Here is a 21,613-nt window from a genome sequence, read left to right on the forward strand (position 1 = left end):
TTGCTGCTGCCAATTTTTTGACTTCTCTCAGTGTTCTAGTTTTTAAATTTAGTTATTTTTTGATATTTCTGTGGATAAAATACCTATTGAATACCTATAATTGAAAGTCGGTAGATCGCATAATTTAATTATACTGTGCATCCGAGTAGAATATCTTTATTATGTTGGCAATGTACTACAGGAGTATTTACATACTTTGTGCGCTGTGTTTCCAGCGACAATGGGAGCAGTTACCGTCGGCCTGTTACCTGCTGAAATGTGGTTGTCGCCGGGTGGCGAAAAGCTGCCCGAAAAGTCGACGACAACGTTCACATTGCCGTTTACGGGAATCGAAGTCACCTTGCACCTCCAGGACTTCTTCGGCCTCGGAGTTGTTTACGGGGCTTTAATCGCCGGCGTATCATTGCAACTGATCGGCCGACGCTCCAGCATGGCGCTTTACGATGTACTTCTTACGTACACTTTGGCGATTCACGTTTGGCCCGGTCAAGCGTCGCGGCTGGCGATGTGGAACAGAATGTTTATGGGCATTGCCGTGGGCGCCTTGAGTGCGATTATACCGATCTACGTCTGCGAGATGTCGCACCATAAACTGAAAAGTATGTAACGCAGTTTCAGGAGGATTTATCGTATCACGTTCAAATGACGAACAAACTATGCACACGACGACCCTTTCCCTGTATGTAACGTAGTGGTGTGTTTTACGGGCCGAAGGGGATGGGAAAAGGTTCTTTTTTCAACACGAGACGAATATATCAATCGTCGCGGAATCCTACAGTGACTTTTTTGTCTAATAACCTTAAGACAAGAGCAGTCGTCGCTTATCCGATTAGCTTTGGGATCAGACCCGAATTCGAGTCCATTAACTTAACGGGTCATCAAGACGAAAGACCCGAGAAAAAGAATTCATTGTTTTCAGATTTTCGTTTAAAAAAAAAAAAGTTTTTATGCTCGTATGATAAATCTGCGTGTACGTGTACGTATCATGATAACATGACGTTCGGGTTAAAATGGAAACGATGAAACAATAGGTCGAATGGAAAAATACGAAAATTAGTGTTCACCGCCGACGAAGAGAGTAATTTTTCTTCGCTGAGCATTTGACGCGCGAACGGGCGCTAAAACGACGTGGCCGTAACACCTGATTAGTCGTTGTCACGAATCCATCTCGATGTTAACCGACTGTTGACGAAACGACCGCGGGTTGACCGGTGTACCGGTACTACAGTGGACGAATTTTTTCTCCACCGTCGGTGCGGTGCACTCGCGAATCAGTCCGTTTCGAGTCCAGAGCGCAGGCGAACGAGTAAGCGCGAGTGCACCGAGCGGCGACCATGGGCACAACATAGAGCTCGAACACCGGGGGAGGGATGTGCTGGAATCGCTACGAATAAAATCGATAGCGTTTCACTGTACCTGATGATTATGGATCGGAAAAAAACAAACCCCCATGGGTGCTAAACTGGAACTCGTATGTGCTAAAGGCCCTCTTTCGCTCCCCCCCTCCTCGCCGTAGTCGCGCCTACGACCGCGTGATCGTGGTTTATTTTCTATTCCACGGTTTATTCGTTCATCGTGGTACGGTAGTTATGTTATGTTACGTTATGGTACGTTATGGTGTTATGTTATGTTATGGTACGGCGCAATTCTCGCGCCGGTGTGCCGCGCGCTGAACGGATACACGGTTTTCGCAGATAAGCTGATGCTGTTGTTGCCGGTGTTCGTCGCGGTCGGCGCGTCGTGCGGGCGAGCGATCGGGTCGGCGGAATACGAAGCGCCGTTACGGTCCCACGTGTTCGGCAACGTCGCGCAGTACGTGCCGTTGTTCGCGTGCTTCTGCGGCTGCTGGGCCACGGCGCACGCGTTCGCCTCGTGCCTGATACCGGAGTCGCCGCACTACCTGTTGGGCGGCACTTGCTGGGACGACCCGGACGACGGCCGCGTGTCCTACACCATGCTGAGACGAGAGCGATTCGACGGCGGCCCTACGAAACGGTCGTCGGTGTCCGAACAGGTGTTCAAAAACAATATTTTTTATCGCGCGAGCGCGCGCGTAATAACCCGCGGGGGAAAGACTGGGCGCACTGGACAGTGCGGATACTGCGGGTGGCGGTTTCGTCGACTGTTTCGATTTCCGCTGCGGGTCTAAGAGAATAAGGTCGGCCTGTTAGAGAATAAAGTTAACCCCCGGGCTCGGAGATGTCGAAACGCCTTCGGTCGCGAACAGAAGATGTCGACACGTACGACGACCGTTGCCACCAAAAGTTTACCGGTCCCGTTTTCACGTGGTACCGAATCCACTTACGATTCGGTTTCCGCTACACTGTTCCGATAAACCGTCCGTTCCCGAATCATTACTCGTCGACGGTTGCGTTTTCGATCGATTGGCCGTCGCGCTCGTCTCCGCGTACGATCGCACGTTGTTTTTGAAATTCGTTGTCATTCGCGCCGTAGTAGGTCCAACAGTTGGTTGATCGATGATCGACAGTTGAAAACTGTCGTTATATATTTATGTTATTATATTTACCAGCGGTATCTTACAACAGGACTTACGGTGTGTCCTAGGTGAACGCGATTTTACGAGCGGACGTGCGGGTGGGCGACGCGATAAAATTCAAAATAGATTTTATACTTGGAATGTCCTATTTAGATGATGAACAGGCGGGCGGGCGATAACAATATTATCAAATATTTTTGTTTCAGACGCGGGTGACTAGCGTTATTTTCTGGACACGTAGCGCACGCCTATAAATCGCTCACTCGCGTCAACTGCCCGCCCGCTCGCAAAATCGGGTTCACCTAGGACACACCGACTAATGGCCCATAAATTATGGATTTATGTCTCGTTAGTGGTATAGAAATTGATTTGCGGGAAACTTACTTGGGTTGGCGGTAAAGGAAAAGTCATGGTTTTAACGGAAACGTTTTATGCTCACGATAACAATACTACATAATATATTATATAGTTGTGTTACGGTTTGTGTAAATTAACAGCAGATACGACTTCCGTGGAACCCGTTCTGCGCACCAGGAATTCTTTCCGACGGCAAAAATCGCAAAGCTCTGTTGACTGGCATCGGGTACATGTTCGTCAATCAAGTCTGCGGCATTAACATTTCGGTACCTTTCATGAGCCGTGTACTCGAGATGACGGGTAGTTGTGTACGTTTACAGACGCTACGGTCGTCACTGTCAATCGATGTTATTCAGGTATTCCGTTTAATTTTTATTTTTTCCGAACATTTTTAATCTTACGGTTAACAGCCGTGAAGACGATTTCAATATATTTTCCATCTCCTACTCCTGATCCCTATACAAATAAAAGACTTATCGTCTCAATCAAATTCATTAAACTGTTTTTCGATTATTAATAATAAACGTTACCTACTAATTTTTAAAATTTATTCATTTAATCAAAATTTGAAACGAGTTCAATTCGAAAAATTTTTTAAATAAAACATTTTTGCTCGTTATTAATGTCTTAATCTAATCTCACTGCTCGTAATTGATACAATTTTTTTATTTTATTTATTTTTCTTTTTGTTTTGCTACTGTCACATAAGTACTACATTACTTTTTATTGTTTAATATTATGCAATGTTTACACATTTGTTCAATTAAAATTTTATTTTATTTTATAGGTCATTATGGCGATTATTGCGATGACCATCATTGATAAAGTGGGTCGCAAATTGTTATTAATATTTTCGGTAATGCTGATGAGCGTTAGTTCCGGTGGTTTGGTTGTTTGTTTCGTTTTAATGAAACTGAAAATCGACATTCCTGATTCCCTCGATTGGTTACCCTTGTGTTTGATCGGCATTTACATTTGTGCTTATTCAATAGGATTAAGCCCTATGGCTTGGGTTGTAACGAGCGAGATATTCTCGATTCAAGTATGTATATGCGACGACTGATGTAAAATACTATTTAGGTAGTATTTACATAATAATGTTCCATTGATGCGTTCACGTGTATATTTTAATCGATCGCTCTAAAAACAATAATTATATTACTACAACGAATCTGTATGTACTTTGTTAAGGTCAGACCATACGGGATGAGTATAACCACTGCTGCCCACTGGATGTCGGTGTATTTCATCTTGTACGTACGAGATGGTGTTTTCAATGCTGTAAAAGTCGACAATTTCTTAATTTCTATTTATGCGTTGGGCTTATTATTAGCTCTATTTTTTGAATTCTTTACGCCGAAAATGCATGTTGGAAGTCTAAAGATATGATTCATACGGATACCAGATTACGGGGTTTAAAAATGACTATTGATCCTTGAATGTTTTGTATATTATTGTATTATAATTGTGTTAAAACTTTTTTTTTAATTACATAAATGTTAAACAATCAAAAGTATTTTTTTTTTTTTTTTTATTGTAATCGCGTTGGAATAATACGTGATTTGTTAAAATGTGAACGTACGAGTATGATATTGATTTATTATTCTTCGGCAAGTTATGAAACTTGTATTATTTTTCATATAAAAATTAACCCGCTTCCACAAAAAACACTTTTCCGTAGCAAATACGGCATGTCTAGACAAAGGAAATTATTGTTGTTCTTTTTTACTCGAAACTATTGTTTCGTCAGCTATAAACGTAATGACGTATATGATATAATCGTTTTGATTATTAAACAACTTAAGAGTTGTCTCTTAATAATTGCGAACGATAACTCAGATAAAAATGATTTATACTTGCTTGTTTTATATAGTAAATATTTTTTATAAGATTATTCTAATCGTTTAATTTATTTTTATTTTTTAACAGTTAAATTAATATTAATAGTTTCTTATCCATATATTTAGTCATATAGAAATGTTTATAGATTTTCTACGGTCATCAAATAAGTGCTAAACGATTGAATAGCAACTAAAAATAAAATGGATTAATATAAATGAATAGCATTATTTTCCAAAGTATGTCAACCACATTAAAAAAAAAAAAAAACTTAAAAAACTAGAGTCAACGCATTTATTTAAGTGCTATCTATGTATTTTATAGTGATGAAAGTCTGACATTTAATAAAATTAATGCAATTAATGATAAACCCACGAATCTGAATAGAATAATTTTACTATTATTCTATTAATACCACGACCAATATAACAACGAACACAATGTGTCATCACAAAAAAAAAAAAGTTGGTGGGTCTAATTCTGAAATTATTTAAATAATTATTAATTATTCATATTGTATAACCGTATACATAAGGCATACGCAGCGCGACTCCAAACAATTAGGAAATTATTTGTTGAAAGCAACGTAATATTGGACGTCCGTCCAATAATTACCTAAAGTGAACTACAAAATCATTTATCGTATATTTAAATACAGGAAGTCGGGGTTAAAACTCGGTACCAAATATTTCCTAAAGACCGTGTTATCTCTCAAGTGGTATAGTCGTACGCGGGACTGGATTTATACCCGGCGAGATGACGCGCTAACCAAACATTTGAGGGACAAGCAATTCTTCGGGTATTAATATAGTTTTTTATAAATATATAATCGAGATGAAAATTCGTAATGGTTATTTTCACACGTCGTATGGAACACAACAAACTCATCGGTTGTGTTTTGGCCACATAAAAGCGTCGAAAATATAGGGTAAACAACAACAAATTCATTGCAATGAAACTCAAAAAATAAATGAAAAACAATGTTGCACCAGGCGATGGTGCATGTGCGTTTTGATTTTTACTTATACCAATTCCATAGTACGAATTCGAGATAAAATGCTTTTCTCTGGAGTATAAAAAGGTACTACCATTGATTATAGAATTGATCTATTATATAATCAATGGTACTACTGTTCAATCTATTTTGCTACTCGAGCCGTGCGATTTTCGTTTATGTAACATTATTGACGCATACGACTATTACGATACGTATTCATCATAAATACGGCGCATCGACGTTTCGATTCAATGGCACTACTTTATTATTGCAAGCTGTAAAAATAACATTCGTAATTTACAATTTCAAAAAATAAAATACTTTATTACAGCTACTATTATAAGCACATAATGTGATGGAGTAACATAATGGTATATTTAAGATATTGTGTACGTAATAATTTATAATTTATGAAAATTTATTTTATAAAAATATTAGGACAATATACGAGTAAAATACGAGGGGATAGAAAAATAAAAATAATAGGGTTTCGGGTTTATTCGAAAACATATTTATCCGATATCATATGACATACATAATATAGTATATATATATATATGCATATGGATTTTTTAAATATTAAACAAAGACTTATTGTGACCCACCGGTTGAAGACCACTAGTCTAGGTCTTAGTTTTGAGAATAATTTTTCCCTATTTCTAATTGAAGTTGTAATTCCATATTTTATCCATTTTTTGGTTTTAACATTATTTTTTTTTTTTTTTTTGGATTATACTTCCAATTAGATATAAATGAATAGTTAATAAGTTCTTTTAATTAAGAATTAAAAAACGTTAACCATAGTATAGACGTCCTCAAAGTCTAAACATTGATACCAGTTTTCTGTTTTAATTAATAGATCTAAATGATTAATATTAATCTTATTTATTTTAGTATTATTTAAAGGCGTTTACATTTTAATATTTATATTCGATGGAGTCCTAATTGTTGCATAATGATCGTTAATATCACATCTTGATATATTAGAATTTACTTAATTTGGATCAAACTTTTTAATAAATATATAATCAATGCAAGTTTTAGACTGTTTTATAATTCTGGTAAAATTATTAATACATGGTAAATATTCATTATGAGCCAAAATATTTAGATAGGTATGGCTCATAATTGAATTTTTCATTATATCTATATTAATATTACCGTCAATAATGATTACATTTAAACATTTTTTTTTTTTTTTTGAGACAAGAATTGGTCTCAAACTTTTATAAATAAATCTAGGTTCTAATCTGATGATCTATATATATATAAACTAGCAAAACGTCAAATAATTTATATTAGTTTTAATACTAATAAAATTACAGTTTAATAATATCTGTTTTTCAATATGTAAAATATTTAGATATTCTCTAATCAAGATTGTAAGATTACCATCACAATCATTAAATATACCTAAAGAGTTAGTAGTTTTGGTAAACGGTCACTTTGTACGGTAGGGTAAAAAAGAACATTTCAAAACGCGGACACTTTGTACGGTAGGGTACTACCGTACAGAGTGTCCGCGTTCTGAAACGTAATTTTTTATCCAGCCGTACAAAGAGTCCGCGTTTCGCATTTTTAATGTTCAACCGTACAAAGTAACCTAGAACCTATAGTTTTATATCCATTTAATTTAAATTATAAACTACAACTATTGGGTATATTATAACTAAATATTATGACAAATATTTTATTGACATTATTAATTGTTTGATAAAATAAAAAATGATATACTAAAAGTCTTAGAATTCTCATAAGTAATTCTATTATATAGTTATATTATATAATTCTAATACTATTCTATTTAAATAAAAATGAAAAAATTATGAATCACAAATTGTTCTAAATTGTTTTATATTATCTGTACAAATAACCAGAATGATCGAGTAAAATAAAAAATTAAAACTATTAATGAGTGCCAAAAATTTAAGTATAAAAATCTAATAAAAATGATGGCAGATAATATGACACTACAAATTAAGTTAAAATATTCATAAGTCAGGATGGCCGAGCGGTCTAAGGCGCCAGACTCAAGGTGAACCTTGGTCTACTATGTAGACTGATCAAAAGAGCTTTCTGGTCCTCATCTGAGGGCGTGGGTTCGAATCCCACTTCTGACAAACTTATTGCGATTTTTATTCAGTAAATAATATTAATAAATAATAATAATAATCATACTTTATTGACGCATTACGAAAATGATTGTAAAAAAATGTTGGTTATTAATACATACACATTATTGGTTTAATTTTTTTATAAGTTTTATTTGTCAATATACAAATAATATAGGTCAACACTCTTATCTGTTATTTGTATAATAAAATTACTAATTTTACTCCAATGATTTCAAAACTTTTTAATTTGAGTATGTAAGTATCAAACGTTCAATTACGTATGTATTATCAGTGACACATTTTTAACAACATACGTACGTGAAATACAATGCTATAACGTATGAAATCACAATTATCCAAAAAAAAGACTCAGGGTGCGCTTGTCGCGGAGCGGTCCATGCGGCTGTACTCGAATTGTTCGTTGGTCCTGGAACGACAAGCGATGATCAGGAGGGACACGGTGCACAAGAACACAAACGACCCGGTAACGGCGACGATGACGACCTCGAGGTTGAACAAGGAACGCGGCGGTGGCACACTCCTCCTGGTCACGTCGCGCTCGAACGTCACGCCCACGGACACCACGATGTCGCGCAGCCCGGCCAGACCACCGAGCCACGTGGAACGGCACACGATCCGGTCGGTAGCCAAGGACGTCACGTTGCAGTGGCCCCCGTGGTCCCGGAACCGCACGTGGACGTCGTCGATCCCGTAGCCGCGGTACAGGTCGCGACCGTTGATGGCCACCGCGGGACGGTCGCCGAACGTCTCGAAGTCCACGAGCACCGGGTCCGGGTACAGGAAGTAGATGCGAGCGTCGGGCGTCGGTGACAAGTTTAGAGCGCATCCGGTCTCGGAGTCCACGGCCAGGACATCGAAGCTCAACGTGGGCCCGGGGCCGTGGACCGCGGGCGATCGGCAGACCATGTGCGCGTCGTCCAGCACCACGCAACCGGCGCGTCGCGGGGTCCCGTCGCTTTGGTTCACGTGCACCGTGACGTTCGTCAAGCGCGACAGGTGTTGGCCGCGCACCGGAATCGCGTTGCCGCCGGACGCGATGCCCTGGAACCGTTGCGTCGAGCCGTAGCGCAACGTGGGCACGTGCTCCGCGGCGGTGCGGTTGCGGTCCGTCGCGGCGGCGGCGTCTTCGACGAACTGGAACGTTTTCGCCGACGACGTGACCGTGAGCTTCGTCCCGACCGGAGTGTCGAACGTGACCCGGACCGGGCCCACCGGTTGATCGTCCCCGTCGCCACGCGTCCACGGCGCCACGGTGCACGTTATCGTCGTCACACCACTGACGAGGCCTCTGCGCTTGGACACCGCTTGTTGCGAGCATCCGCGTCCGGCCACGGTCACGGTCGCATGCGCCAGCCGCATCATCGGATGGTAGCTCAGAACGATCGTCATATTCGTTCTACCCGCGAACGGACCGCTCGCGGGCTCGAAGTATAGCACCTCCGCGTACGGATCGACCACCGTCGGTTCGCCTTTTCGGAGACTCGGGTCCGGGGACACGGTTCGTAACCAGTTGCCGTGCGATATCAGTAAGCACACGATCGTCTGCGTGAAAAATCGACACACGTTTGCGGTGAAAACGTGCTAAAGTAATAAAACGGGTGTTGTCGTCGGGGCCGGGGAAGGGCAACGGGACCGTTTCGCTCTGGGCTCCGGTCCGGGAAAATTTAAAGGGGACCCCGTTAAAAGGAAGATTGATCAGATATACTCGCCGGTACCCGTTAGAGTTACCCATTGATATTATTTCTAAACTGTTTTTCTTTACGAAGTATTAATAAAATAAATTAAATAAAAATAGCTCAAAATTATTTATTAAGCGCAATGATATAAACTACATTTTCAATTATTGTAATTTATAAATAGTTATAACTGCAATTCATCGTGGTAACTACCGGAACGTGAATAATGACATAATTGTATCCAAATTTATGTAGAAATTCGTTATCGCAAGTATCGATGCCACAAAATCCAAGTTCTTATTTTCTATGCCTGTTTATAAATTATCTAGGAATAAATTTAATTTTAATTAAACGTGATCATGCATTTTTGGAAAGTTATTAAAAATTTAATTCATTGTTCGTATGCATTTATATGACCTTGATTGGTTGAGGTTTAGAAAACTATATTTACCAACATTTTGTAAACTTGGAATGTATTTATTTTTTTATTTTTTTATAATACTCGTATATCATTGTGATAATCGAGGGCTTCCCGAATTAATTTGCCCCAGGCCCTAAAAATCATAAGGATAATCCTGGGTAAAGTACAATTCGATCGTGATCGTTACGGAAAACACAGCGTCGTTTTACTCACTACTGGTACGATGAGTAAAAGTCCGTTGATGAAGAAATAGTACCAGAAATGTTCACATTGTTTTGGTCTTCTGAGTGATTCCATACTGTCTCCGATCTGTAAACAGCTCTAAATTGGATAAAAATACGAGAATTATTAGTTATCTGTTAGGAAAATTCCTTGGACATACGAGTAGATACTTGATATTTTCCACGCTGCGGGGAAAAACATCAAATTATGTATATTTATTTATTTAGGATTTACTATTAATTTAGGCCATTTTGGGGAGCACGAATCTTACCACCATCACCACCGTTAGTACAATTAGAGCCGTAGACTAGCCAACCTCCAAATTTCATTTATTCTCTTCAAAGCGTTTTTACTCATAAAAAACTACAGTGTGAAAGGGTTATTCGTAATTTTTTCATAATTAACTAAAAAAGAACGTGGTCGAGCAACAAAAATTAATCGATTTTTTTAATTTTATAATTTTAAACAGACTCGTATAAAAGGGGAAGGGTTAAGGGTGCAAAACCCTCCACGAATTCAGGAAAATTATAAAATATATTTTATAGAGTAAAATTGATTGGTAGATTATATTATACATATAAGTATGAAAATATACAACTTATAACCTCCTCAAAATATATTGTTGTGTACGTACCTGATTGTAAGTACCTATATAGATAATTAATAATTGTCAAATATACGAAATATGTTTTTTTGGCATCAATATCATTAGTACCATAAATTGAGAAATTAAAAAATATTAATCTGTGAGGAGCAAAACGCATTTAAATTGTATACTTTCATTATTTATTGAATTTTAAATTAATTTAAATACCTTATAGTGACTTTTTGATGTAGACAACTATTCTAGATTCGACAAATTGAGTACAACTTTAAAAAATATATTTATCTTTGAAAAAATGCAATGTAGATGAACAGACATTTATTACTACATTAAATATTGTGATATATTATTTGATGCTTCAATTATAAACTGCTTAGGACTACTTGTAGACGGCGACTGTTTCACAAATAATACATTTAATAATCGATACCTAATTTTTTTTTTTTATATTGTGATTTAAATTCAGAGTAATCAACCAAACAATATTTATAATATTTATGTTTATCTAAATAATAATGTTTTAATGATCAATAAGATACAATTTAATTTAATTCGATATATAAAATAATAAAAACATATTAAGTGTACGACAAGACAATAAAATATAATATAATACAACTTATAATGGTATTGACTATGTAAATCTAATGGTTACATCTTAAATATTATCAAAAATATTTAGGAATAGTATTTACAAAAACGTTGACATTATAAGAATTTTATGTCAATTACTTTGATGTAACTGATACTAATAAATAATAAATTCAATAATAGTATTCTTTCCTTTACATTATTATTATAATCGTGTTTGAATATAATTGTTATTAGTCTATTATTATAATAATTATATAAAATAAAGAGAAAATATGAGCTGTAATTTACAATATGAGTGGGATCAAGACAGAATTTTTTAACTAATTGAGTTATTGAATGAATTAAATTTAATCAAGCTAATTATCCTTAACTTATCTACATCGCCACAAGCACAGCTTAATGAGTTGGATTAAAAATAATAATAAATTGTTACAAATCTATTTTTTAATTTGTTACTTTTTTTTATGTATAATGTAATGTATTCTATTTTCTTAAATAATAAAAAAAAAATTTATCGTGAAAAACCAGTTTTACGGGACCCAAAAGACAAACAGCTCTTAAAGGAAATAAAAAAAAAAAAAAAAAATAATAATATATGAATGGATTGAATTATTAAATTTATTTTCGAGTAGTACAGACACAATAAAAGGGAAGATGAACTATTTATCGTCTTCTTTTCATGATTTGATGATTTGATCGGACATAATACAAATTACTGATGAATAATACAGACAATTGCATTTTCTGAACACAAACACACTGACGCAGTGGCGTAACGATAGGGTGGCATGACGGGCAATGGGTCACGGGCCCACGACTCTAGAGGGCCCTTCAAGAAAAAAATAGTACATTCAAAAACAAATCATCATAATAGTGAAATTTATAAATACGATTCTGTTTAAAAATATATGTATATTTTTGTAAAATAAAATAAATTTAATAACTGATCACGATTATGTTTATAAATTATTTTATTTACCAGTCCGTCGACATTGTCGATATTAATATTATTATACATTTAATGATATTGTTATTTGTAAAATGGAAATAACAATGAAACGTATCGCAATCGCTTGTCTTTTACCGCGGTTACATGCACAGTTAAAACCGATTTAACTCAATTCGAATTAGTTAACTCCTGGAGTTAAATGCATGTAAACGACTGTTAATTCAGTTTTATACCAATTCGGTTTACCTAAAACGGTTTAGTTAATTCACATTTGAAATGCGCATTGGAAATAACTACGGGAGTTCAAAATGCATATAAACGGATGATACTACAACAACCGAATCAGGATTGCGGTAATTTGTTGTGATAAGGTATAATACACGTTATCAATTATTAAATTTATAATCAAGGTGGATCTATATATAGATTATATATATAGATCCACCTTGGTTATAATCTTCGTGGTTATAATAAATGATAATTTTCATTAATTTATTGATTATTCTGTATCTGTGATAATATTTATTAATTAGTGAGGGATTAAGTAGGCAGTCAATTTAAATTCAAGTCAAATTAAAGAACTCGTAAGTACTAAATTATAAACTACTTAATATAGGTACTGTACTTATTATAATATATTATTACTATACAGTATACATCATGAATCAAATAATTAAGAAAACTCGCACTAACTGGCCCGAATCAACCGTTTTATGTATGCTGGATATATTTAAAGAAAAACATATTTTATGTCATTTGGATCATTCAAAATATAGGAACTCTGACATATTTAAAACAGTTGAAAAGTCCCTTCGCTTTTTTATAACTAAGCGTCTCAGTTTGTTACGTCTTTTATTTTGTTGTTTTAAATTCATTCGTAGTAATTCCATCATTTGTAACAATTGTAAATAGTTAGAAGAAGACATACTTCATAGAATTTTACAAAATTCTACACATTAAACAATAAAACAAAGTTCTAAAAATTTTTTACTTTAACGTCTTTAACTAATAACTATTAATAATAAATATTAAATTATAATAATATTATCACATAATTGTTATCAATAGAATATCACTGAATAAATTGGAGGGAAAAAATGAAATTATTAATTCGAATATTAAGGTAAATCGGTTTAAACTGTGCATGTAAACGTTGCCACGTAAACTGGTTTGGTGGAAGTGTATTATCCTAATACGGTATTACTATAGTATGTATACTTATGACCTAATTCGAATTGATTCAATACGAATCAAATTAATACGAATTAATGGATGCATGTAAACGTAGTATTTGAAACCGAACGTAACATTTATATTTAGATACTAGATCAGATTAGAACTATTCTAGGAAAAAGTGACCGTCGTTTAGTCGTTGTTACTTGATGTTCTTTTAATTTATATTTTATTTTGTTATTAGTCAATGACGTGTCGTTTGGGCTGGTCGTTATGAATCAGTTTTTGCGCTTAAAATTAGATTTGTTGAAATTCAAAAAGCTTTAACAAAAGTTATACTTTGTAACTCTAAGTTAGATGAGCGAAATGAAGTAGATGGGATTAAAAAACAAATTGAAAATCATAATTTTATTTGCACTTTAGTTTTTCAATGTAAAATTTTACAAATTATAAACCTAACTTCTAAAATTCTCCAGTCAAAGTCATTTGATTTAGATAATGCATCTAATTTATTAAAAAACTGTTATGATCAATTAAAAGAATATAGATGTAATTTTAATGATCTCTTGGAAGAAGCAAGTATAGTTGCTAAAAGTTTGTCTATCTCTACAGAGTTTCAAAACAAACGTCGTAAAGTAGTAAAAAGATATTTCGATGAACTATGTACTGATATGCGTTTAACTTGTTCAGAAAGCTTATTTCGTGTAACTATTTTTAATAGAACGTTGGATATATTAATAAATCAAATAAGTAAACGTTTTTCAAGTTTTCATGAATTAATGCTAAATTTCACATGTTTACAACCATCTTTTCTCACATCAGCAACAGCTTTAGAGCTTTTAAATGAAGCTACAAAGTTGGTAAACAAATATGATAAAGGCATATCAAAAACATTTACAAGTGAAATTTTAGCTGTAAGATCAACTCTTAAAAATCAAATAAATCAACTTAATTCAACTAGAGATCTTGCTCAACTTTTAATGGTGAAAAATCATTCTTTAACAGCCAGTTTCCTAGAAGTATGTACTACTCTTTTATTATTTTTGACAATTCCTGTTACATGTGCAAGCGCGGAACGGTCATTTTGGAAACTAAAAATTATTAAAAGATATTTAAAGAGTAAAATGATACAAGATCGTTTAAGTGGCCTGGCATTAATTTCAATCGAATAAGAAACAGCCCGAGAAGTTGACTTTGAAGATTTAATCGATATGTTTGCCGAAGCAAAAGCAAGAAATTTTGAATATTTAAATTTTGTATTGCTTTGTATATATTTTTTAAACCAAAAAATGTTTAGTAAAATTTTACTATAAAAATAATATTACACTAAACATGTTTTTTATTGTTTGTAACCTTAAAGGGTAGAATTGTATAGGTGGTTAGTTTTTGAAGGATATTCCTCATATCTCGTTCTTCAAAATTTATAAAACTAAGGGCCCGATTGGATTATTTTGCCACGGGCATTAAAAGTTCTGGTTACGCCACTGCACTGACGTACATTGGAAAACGTATGATCGAGTTACAACATATATTTCTAGGCGCGGTACGTACGTCAGTGCTAACGAGAATATTGCAGAGGGTAAAATTGTTGCAGCTACGTTGTTGAGGTACGTCCACATTAGACGCAACATGCGTAACATGTTACTGTAACGGTGTTCGGTGTTCGTTTGCATTGTTGCATTCGCATGTTGCACCATTAGCTTGCAACATGTTACAAGTCATAATATAGTGGTTTCCATACAAAATAAATATGTATCCATGTAAAAAAAATTAGTACCTTGAAATTGAGAGTATAGTCAACATATTTACTCGGGTAGCTGTATATATCTTTATTTGCCTAGCTTTAAAGAAAAGTCCAAGGAAGCGTAAGTGATGGCAAATTCGAGTATTCGCTCACAGATTGCATTGTGGTGGAAGTAGATTTTTTTACGACATTCGTCAGGGACACCGTTATCGATGTACCCGTTGATAATTGATCAGCAATGGAAATCCAAACATCATTTTTTAATATACTATTAAAATGATTTTAATGCGAAGGATTCCGTAATATTTCTTTATCGAGGTACATTTCTATACATTTTAAAATAATTTCGTTTGACCACTCGAACATTGTATATTCGAAATAAAATATTTTAATAAACAATAAATGCAAGCTTGTTTCTGTGTCAAACGTCAACTGCCAGTTGGAATAACAAAAATTATTAATAATTGGTTAGTTATTAGTAATAGGTTCGCAAACCTGTCCATACTGGCTGCAACATGTTCGTGTAACATCCTTTGATGTTTCACTAAATTGCCCGGTGCATACTACTTGCGTCCGAGATTATTATCAGTAGGTAATTTGCGTCCCACTAAAAAAGGTTCAAAAAAAGGTCATAGCCTATTTGCGTCCAAGAGTATCTTTTGAGACAGCCAAGTTGCTACCCAGCACAAATAAGTCATAAGCATAGCATAAAATAAGTATTATGAGTAATTATTCACATTTAAATAAGTAAAACTATTCAAACTATTTATAAATTATATATAAACAGTATAGCACTGTGCAAAATACTTTGTGTGATTCTGATCGATTATAGTATACGATTTACCTATCTATCAAATGAAATCTCTGGTCTCTTGGTTTTTCAAAGCATTCAGTTTTATAAATACGGCTCGGAAATTGGCGACAACCAGACATTGTCATGGTACGTCGTTTTATTACACTGAAGCTCTATAATAGCTGATAATATTATTGATAATTTATTGATAGTCGCAGATATTATACCATATACACAATTTACACATGGATGATTATTGTAACACATAATATTTATGGACGCATCTCGGTCATGACTTTTATAGCAGGCAAGAAAAATAATATGGACGGGACGCAAGTTACTTGTTGAATTTACTACCTGTAAAATATACCTTTTGGGGGGACGCAAGTAGTATACAGCCAAATTGCCGACTGTCCGCCGATCGCCGGTTCGTTACACAAATATGTCACAAGTTCCCTGTATTGTTACAAAAATATGTTACAAAAACGAGTTGCAAGTTATGTATTGCAGTTGCGTGTTACACAAGTGTGTACTTTACAGTAATGTTACGCGCGGGTACGCGTTTGGTATGGACTCGGTCTAATAAAACCAAGTGACGGTGGAAAATTTAATCATTAAGAAAAATTATATTAATAGCCGTCATAGTTATACTGTTCAGATAAACAGTTCTAGAACGAAACAAATGTCACAATTAACTTGGAATGCATCATATGAAAATGTGCAACAAGAATACTTTATTAAAAACCGTGAACTATGTTTGTGTAAAACTATTTGCATTGCGTGTTAATTTTATGCATATTTCTTTTTTGTTCACGTCATGATTATGTAATTAAAAATGATACGTGCAAGCATAAACAAGCTGTAAAAATGAATATGTTCATAGATGAAATGACCAAAACTGATTGGATGTAATTTCATGGAATCTTATTAAATATTTAAGAAAATGCCAATAACTCAAAAACTTCTCTATATAGAAATGTATTATAACTTAATGATGATAAATTTCAAACATTACATTGGTTGTTTTACTATAGGTAGTATTTAAAAATGATTTATTGTTGGTGGGTGTTTCATTTTGTATTTTAGGTACCTACTTAGATGAATGAAATTTTAGGTTAATTGAGATTAATAAAATAGGTGTAAATTATAAATTATTTATTTGTACAGTTTTGGTTACCAAGATATTTTGAATTCCACAAAATTTCTGCTACACTGCAAGCACGTTTTTTAGTGTCACAACCAGTTTTGCAGTTCCATCGATTGAAGCCCTGATTATCTTAGGTTATTATTATTAGCTATTCTTTGTCCAGCGACTTCACGTATTGTTATTGTTCTATCTTTAATTTTTTTTATGGCTTCATCTAGGTCAGTAATTTTTCTTTACATCAGGAAATTTGTTCTCTTGTATATTTATGTTTCAATACGCCATATTCTGTACCTGGTTCAAACATTCAGGTACATTTTTTATTTAAAATTAAATAAATATCATCAAATGAAAATTGACTAGCATAATTTATACATGTCATCTTCACAAAAACTGATAACGCAAAAATAATAATAGATAATTATCTATTTACATTCATCGTGATATTTTTAACCAACGAAGATTTGTTAACTACCATATATCACTGATTGTTCACACCAACACAAATGTGTCAAATATCATTCTCCTTCATGCGATTGCATTAAAAACAGTGTAAAATTAAATAAACAGTCTTTTGATGTTTAATAATAATATTAAGTGTTCAAATTCTTAAAATAACATACAATCATTTTATATGAAAATATACGTTTTTTTTTAGTGTTATTTTTATACCTTTGGTAAATCTAAAGGTGGAATTTCTTTTATTTTCCCAGTAAAAATGTCTGATTCAGTTCGGCCCTGGATAAAGATACTTCTGTTATCACGTGTAGCTTTAAAAACGGTGACTCCATATTCTCGGTTGGCACAAAAAATTATTTTTCGCCACATTTTGTTTGATATATTTTCAGTTTATAAGTATAATTTGGTAAATTAATTAAGTATTTAAAACAAATTTTAACAAATATTTTTGTAATTGGAATATTGAATTTTACAACTATTAAACAGTTTCAGTGTCTTGTATAGATTATGGAGGTTCCAATATTATTTTTTATTGGCGAGATTGACCAATTCAGTATTATTAAGGATAATATTCTTTATTATATTACTGGTTTTATTGTAAGAAAATTACTTAAATTAATTGTACAACATGCGTAAAAAATCTTACGAAATAATCAAATAAACTTAACTATAGTCAAACATTTTTAGGCTGCATACTACTTGCGTCCCCCGAAAAGATATACTTTTTAGATAGTAAATTCAATAGGTAACTTGCGTCCCGTCTTGGGGGCGCAACTCGACCATATTATTTTTCTTATCTGCTATAATAGTCATGACGGAAGAGTCCGTTTTCGACCAAAAATGTACCCTTCCCTTTTCGGCTGATTCACTTTTCGACCAAATTTAAAACAGGCCTAAAACATTTCCGAGCTATTTTTATAAAACTGAATGCTTTGAGAAACCAAGAGAACAGAAGGCTCATTTGATAGATAGGTATATCGTATATTATAATCGATCAGAATAACACAGAGGTTATTTTGCACTATATATTTCTCAGTACATGTTCACTTTCCGTTCTACAGTGTTCGTGGTGTCGAATTAAAATATTATTATATTTTAATTTAAACGATTTAAAATGGAGAAAATATTTAGCTTCAAATTTTGCGCAAAAAAAGAATTCTATATAATTGAAGAAAATAAGTTCAGTTACCATAAAATGCTTGAAAATGAAGTAGGTAAAAAAAAAAAAAAAATACAAAATATTTGATTGGCAAATGAATATAAAAATAAATCTGAAATAGGTTTATTTCTTAGAATTTGTTTTTGTCTGACATTTTTACCTCCAGAAATGTTAAGTGACGTATTTGTCTATAAAATCATTCCAATCATTCCAGAAAAATGTTTAAAATTGACTGACTACATATTACACTATTATATATCTGAAAATGCTCAGTTTCATCCAATTATGTTGGCATTATGTTCGTTTAGTGTACAACGAAGAACAAACGCATGTGATTCATTTCATTCCAAATTAAATTCATCTTTTTACTCAAGCCATCCAAATATATATACATTAATTTATAAATGTTTTAAAATCATTTTAAATTAATAATTTAAATTAATGTTAAGGAATGGCGTAAATACGCCCAAAAAAAGATTATAGGGGAAAAAAATACCAAAAAATTGACTATTTAAACAATGAAATAAAAAAATTCAAATAAAAAAAAATTCTGCTTTTAAATATTTAAAAAAACATTTCACTCAAATTTCAGCCAAAATTATTTTAAATAAGTAATTAATAGTTTTATAATTTATCTAATTTTCTATTTTTTTGACAGTTGACAGTTTGATCTGTTTTTATTAATAATAATAAATATGTTTTTACACAATCTGTAAATATTTTGTATAATTTTATTTATTTAAATGTAATTATTTGTAATACTTATTTTATACTATGTTTATGACTGACTTGTGCTGGGACGCAACTTGACTGTCTCAAAAGGTACTTTTGGACGCAAATAGGTTATGACCTTTTTTGGTGGGACGCAAATTACCTACTAATAATAATCTCGGACACAAGTAGTATGCACCACATTTTTAATCCATATTAACCGATCTAAAATATAGAGGAGAATTATTAAATTATTCGAATAGTGTTTGAAATTAGTTAAATACATTGAAATTTTGTTAATGAAACTAACCTGTTATTTTACTTTTATTATATCTAGTTTATCTGTAAAAATAATAATCTCAGCCAAAAATGATGATTATAACTTCAACATTTTACAAATGTTGACGTGTTCCAATAATTCATTGTGTATAATCATAGATTAGATTTAGTACCACTAAACTGTAAATACGACTACATTACGTTGCTAAAACAAAAACTTCAAATATTATTAGTAAACAACATAAATTAACCAAATTGGTTTTATTTAATAATATGTGATATGTACTGTATGTTTTAATTATAATCTTATTTGATAAAAACGTTTATGTCGTGTAGGGTTAACATAAATTTACAAGACGAAACCGGAATAAAACAAACACATTATTGAATAATATACTTTTTATATTACTTTTAATATATTTAGAAAACCATTAATGGTCGGAAATTTTAAAATCATTATTCAAATATGAGGAAAATGGAAGTGGAACAAAATAATCTGTGTAGGAAAACGGCATCTCATTTTTGGAGGAAAATAGCTCCGGTAAGTTAACCGGTTAAATAATCGGCCTAAACGATTATAAAGCAAGAGAAAAAAAGATGATGAAAAATGTCGGACTTTTACCAAATCATGAATTTTGCTGTATAAATTAAATTAATTTATAAATGTATGTAATAAAGAAAATGTACATTTTTTTGGAATCAATTACTTTTTGACAACTTTGACAAGTATTGTTTTATTGTAACTAATAATAATTTTAAATAACATTAGTAACAGTTTTTTGTGGTCATTATGTTCTTCTCTTAAATAAAATGTATTTAATAACATTTTATTTGCGAGCTATTTATTTAATACTAAGTATATATAATAACATAGGCATAGTTTGTACAATATTTAGTCATTTTTAATATTTAATATATAAAAAATATTATAAAAAATCTAATAAAATAATAAATCTATAAAATCAGTGTTTACAATATATAGTGTCTAGTGGCCTTAATTTGGCCAGTCAATGCCGTATCTAGACATTTTGCGCCCCACCGCAAAAAAAAAAAAAAAAAAAATTGGCGCCTTTCTAAGGGGCCTAAACACAGCAAATATAGGAGATAGATCCTCATGAATCTTTTAGATATTCTAAAATCAATGTTATTTTTGTGTAGTAGGCACGCCACTCCACGCCACAGAAAAAAAAAAAAGAAAAAAGAACCTGTTAATAAAAATAAATATAGACAATCAATAGCGATTTTATACCACAAAAAAAAACAAATGGTAAAAGCAATAGAAGAAATAAAACTAAATAAATCTACATTAGAGATAAAATGTCAAATAATATTCAAAAGAAAATGAAAATCTCTACGTTCACTCAAATGTTGACCACTCTTACGCAAAATACGACAATATTATTTTTATAATTATTATTATCATTATAATAAAATGTATTATTTGTTTAATGATATTCTGTTAACCTATAACAAATTCTGTATCGGTAAGTCGGTTTAGTTCAATTATTCATTACGATTAGTGTACGTGTTGATAGTGCAACTGCATAGATAACTAGAAAAAATAACATTAAATCATTTTACCATACGTGACATATTTTAATTCTAATGTTTGTTGACTTAACATATAACTTAACACATTTTTTATAATAATACAGTATTACTATGTACATAATACATATGTATTGTATAAATTAGAGTTGGACGAACGCATTCTTCGAGTATTCACAAATATTCTCTACCATACTAACTTTTAAAATATGCTTTTTCATGTTAAATTAATTTTTTTCTGTGAATTCTGTGTTTCCTGAATCGTAAAGATATCTCACTCCTATTTAACTGCATAGACTAGAAACAAAGATG

At 32.9% G+C, this 21,613-nt stretch overlaps 2 protein-coding genes and 1 non-coding gene across 4 annotated transcripts; 2 read left to right on the forward strand and 1 right to left on the reverse strand.

Moving 5' to 3' along the window:
• Positions 1 to 251: 251 nt before the first annotated feature.
• On the forward strand, positions 252 to 4,289 carry LOC112693078 (facilitated trehalose transporter Tret1-like). 2 transcript variants are annotated; one of them, XM_025567976.1, is made up of 5 exons: positions 252 to 599; positions 1,695 to 2,014; positions 2,995 to 3,210; positions 3,642 to 3,896; positions 4,046 to 4,289. In XM_025567976.1, the coding sequence occupies exons 1-5, from the start codon at positions 257 to 259 to the stop codon at positions 4,241 to 4,243; spliced, it is 1,332 nt and encodes a 443-aa protein (XP_025423761.1). In that variant the 5' UTR covers positions 252 to 256; the 3' UTR covers positions 4,244 to 4,289. The 2 variants fall into 2 exon arrangements, with proteins under 2 accessions (XP_025423761.1, XP_025423762.1); XM_025567977.1 differs by having other exon boundaries at positions 2,998 to 3,210.
• Positions 4,290 to 7,687: 3,398 nt separating this feature from the next.
• On the forward strand, positions 7,688 to 7,810 carry Trnal-caa. Its single transcript has 2 exons — positions 7,688 to 7,725; positions 7,765 to 7,810. It is a non-coding gene; the product is annotated as a tRNA-Leu (tRNA).
• A 175-nt stretch (positions 7,811 to 7,985) lies between these two features.
• Positions 7,986 to 11,131, reverse strand: LOC112693048. Its single transcript, XM_025567933.1, has 3 exons — positions 10,959 to 11,131; positions 10,136 to 10,243; positions 7,986 to 9,367 (listed from the first exon to the last, which is right to left on the reverse strand). Exons 2-3 carry the CDS (start codon positions 10,217 to 10,219, stop codon positions 8,174 to 8,176), a joined length of 1,278 nt encoding a protein of 425 aa, XP_025423718.1. The 5' UTR covers positions 10,220 to 10,243; positions 10,959 to 11,131; the 3' UTR covers positions 7,986 to 8,173.
• Positions 11,132 to 21,613: the final 10,482 nt, after the last annotated feature.

This window comes from Sipha flava, unplaced genomic scaffold (assembly GCF_003268045.1).
Source record: "Sipha flava isolate LNK unplaced genomic scaffold, YSA_version1 80_pilon_pilon, whole genome shotgun sequence".
NCBI classification, from domain to species: domain Eukaryota; kingdom Metazoa; phylum Arthropoda; class Insecta; order Hemiptera; family Aphididae; genus Sipha; species Sipha flava.

Bases quoted from the DNA above. Each gene is read 5' to 3' on its own strand.
- LOC112693078 (XM_025567976.1), top strand. From the start codon at position 257: ATGTGGTTGTCGCCGGGTGGCGAAAAGCTGCCCGAAAAGTCGACGACA. The intron at 600-1,694 runs GTATGTAACGCA...CGGTTTTCGCAG, and splicing joins GTCGCACCATAAACTGAAAA to ATAAGCTGATGCTGTTGTTG. The intron at 2,015-2,994 runs GTGTTCAAAAAC...GTAAATTAACAG, and splicing joins GGTCGTCGGTGTCCGAACAG to CAGATACGACTTCCGTGGAA.
- LOC112693048 (XM_025567933.1), bottom strand. From the start codon at position 10,219: ATGGAATCACTCAGAAGACCAAAACAATGTGAACATTTCTGGTACTAT. The intron at 9,368-10,135 runs GTGAGTAAAACG...TTTTTCACGCAG, and splicing joins TTTTACTCATCGTACCAGTA to ACGATCGTGTGCTTACTGAT.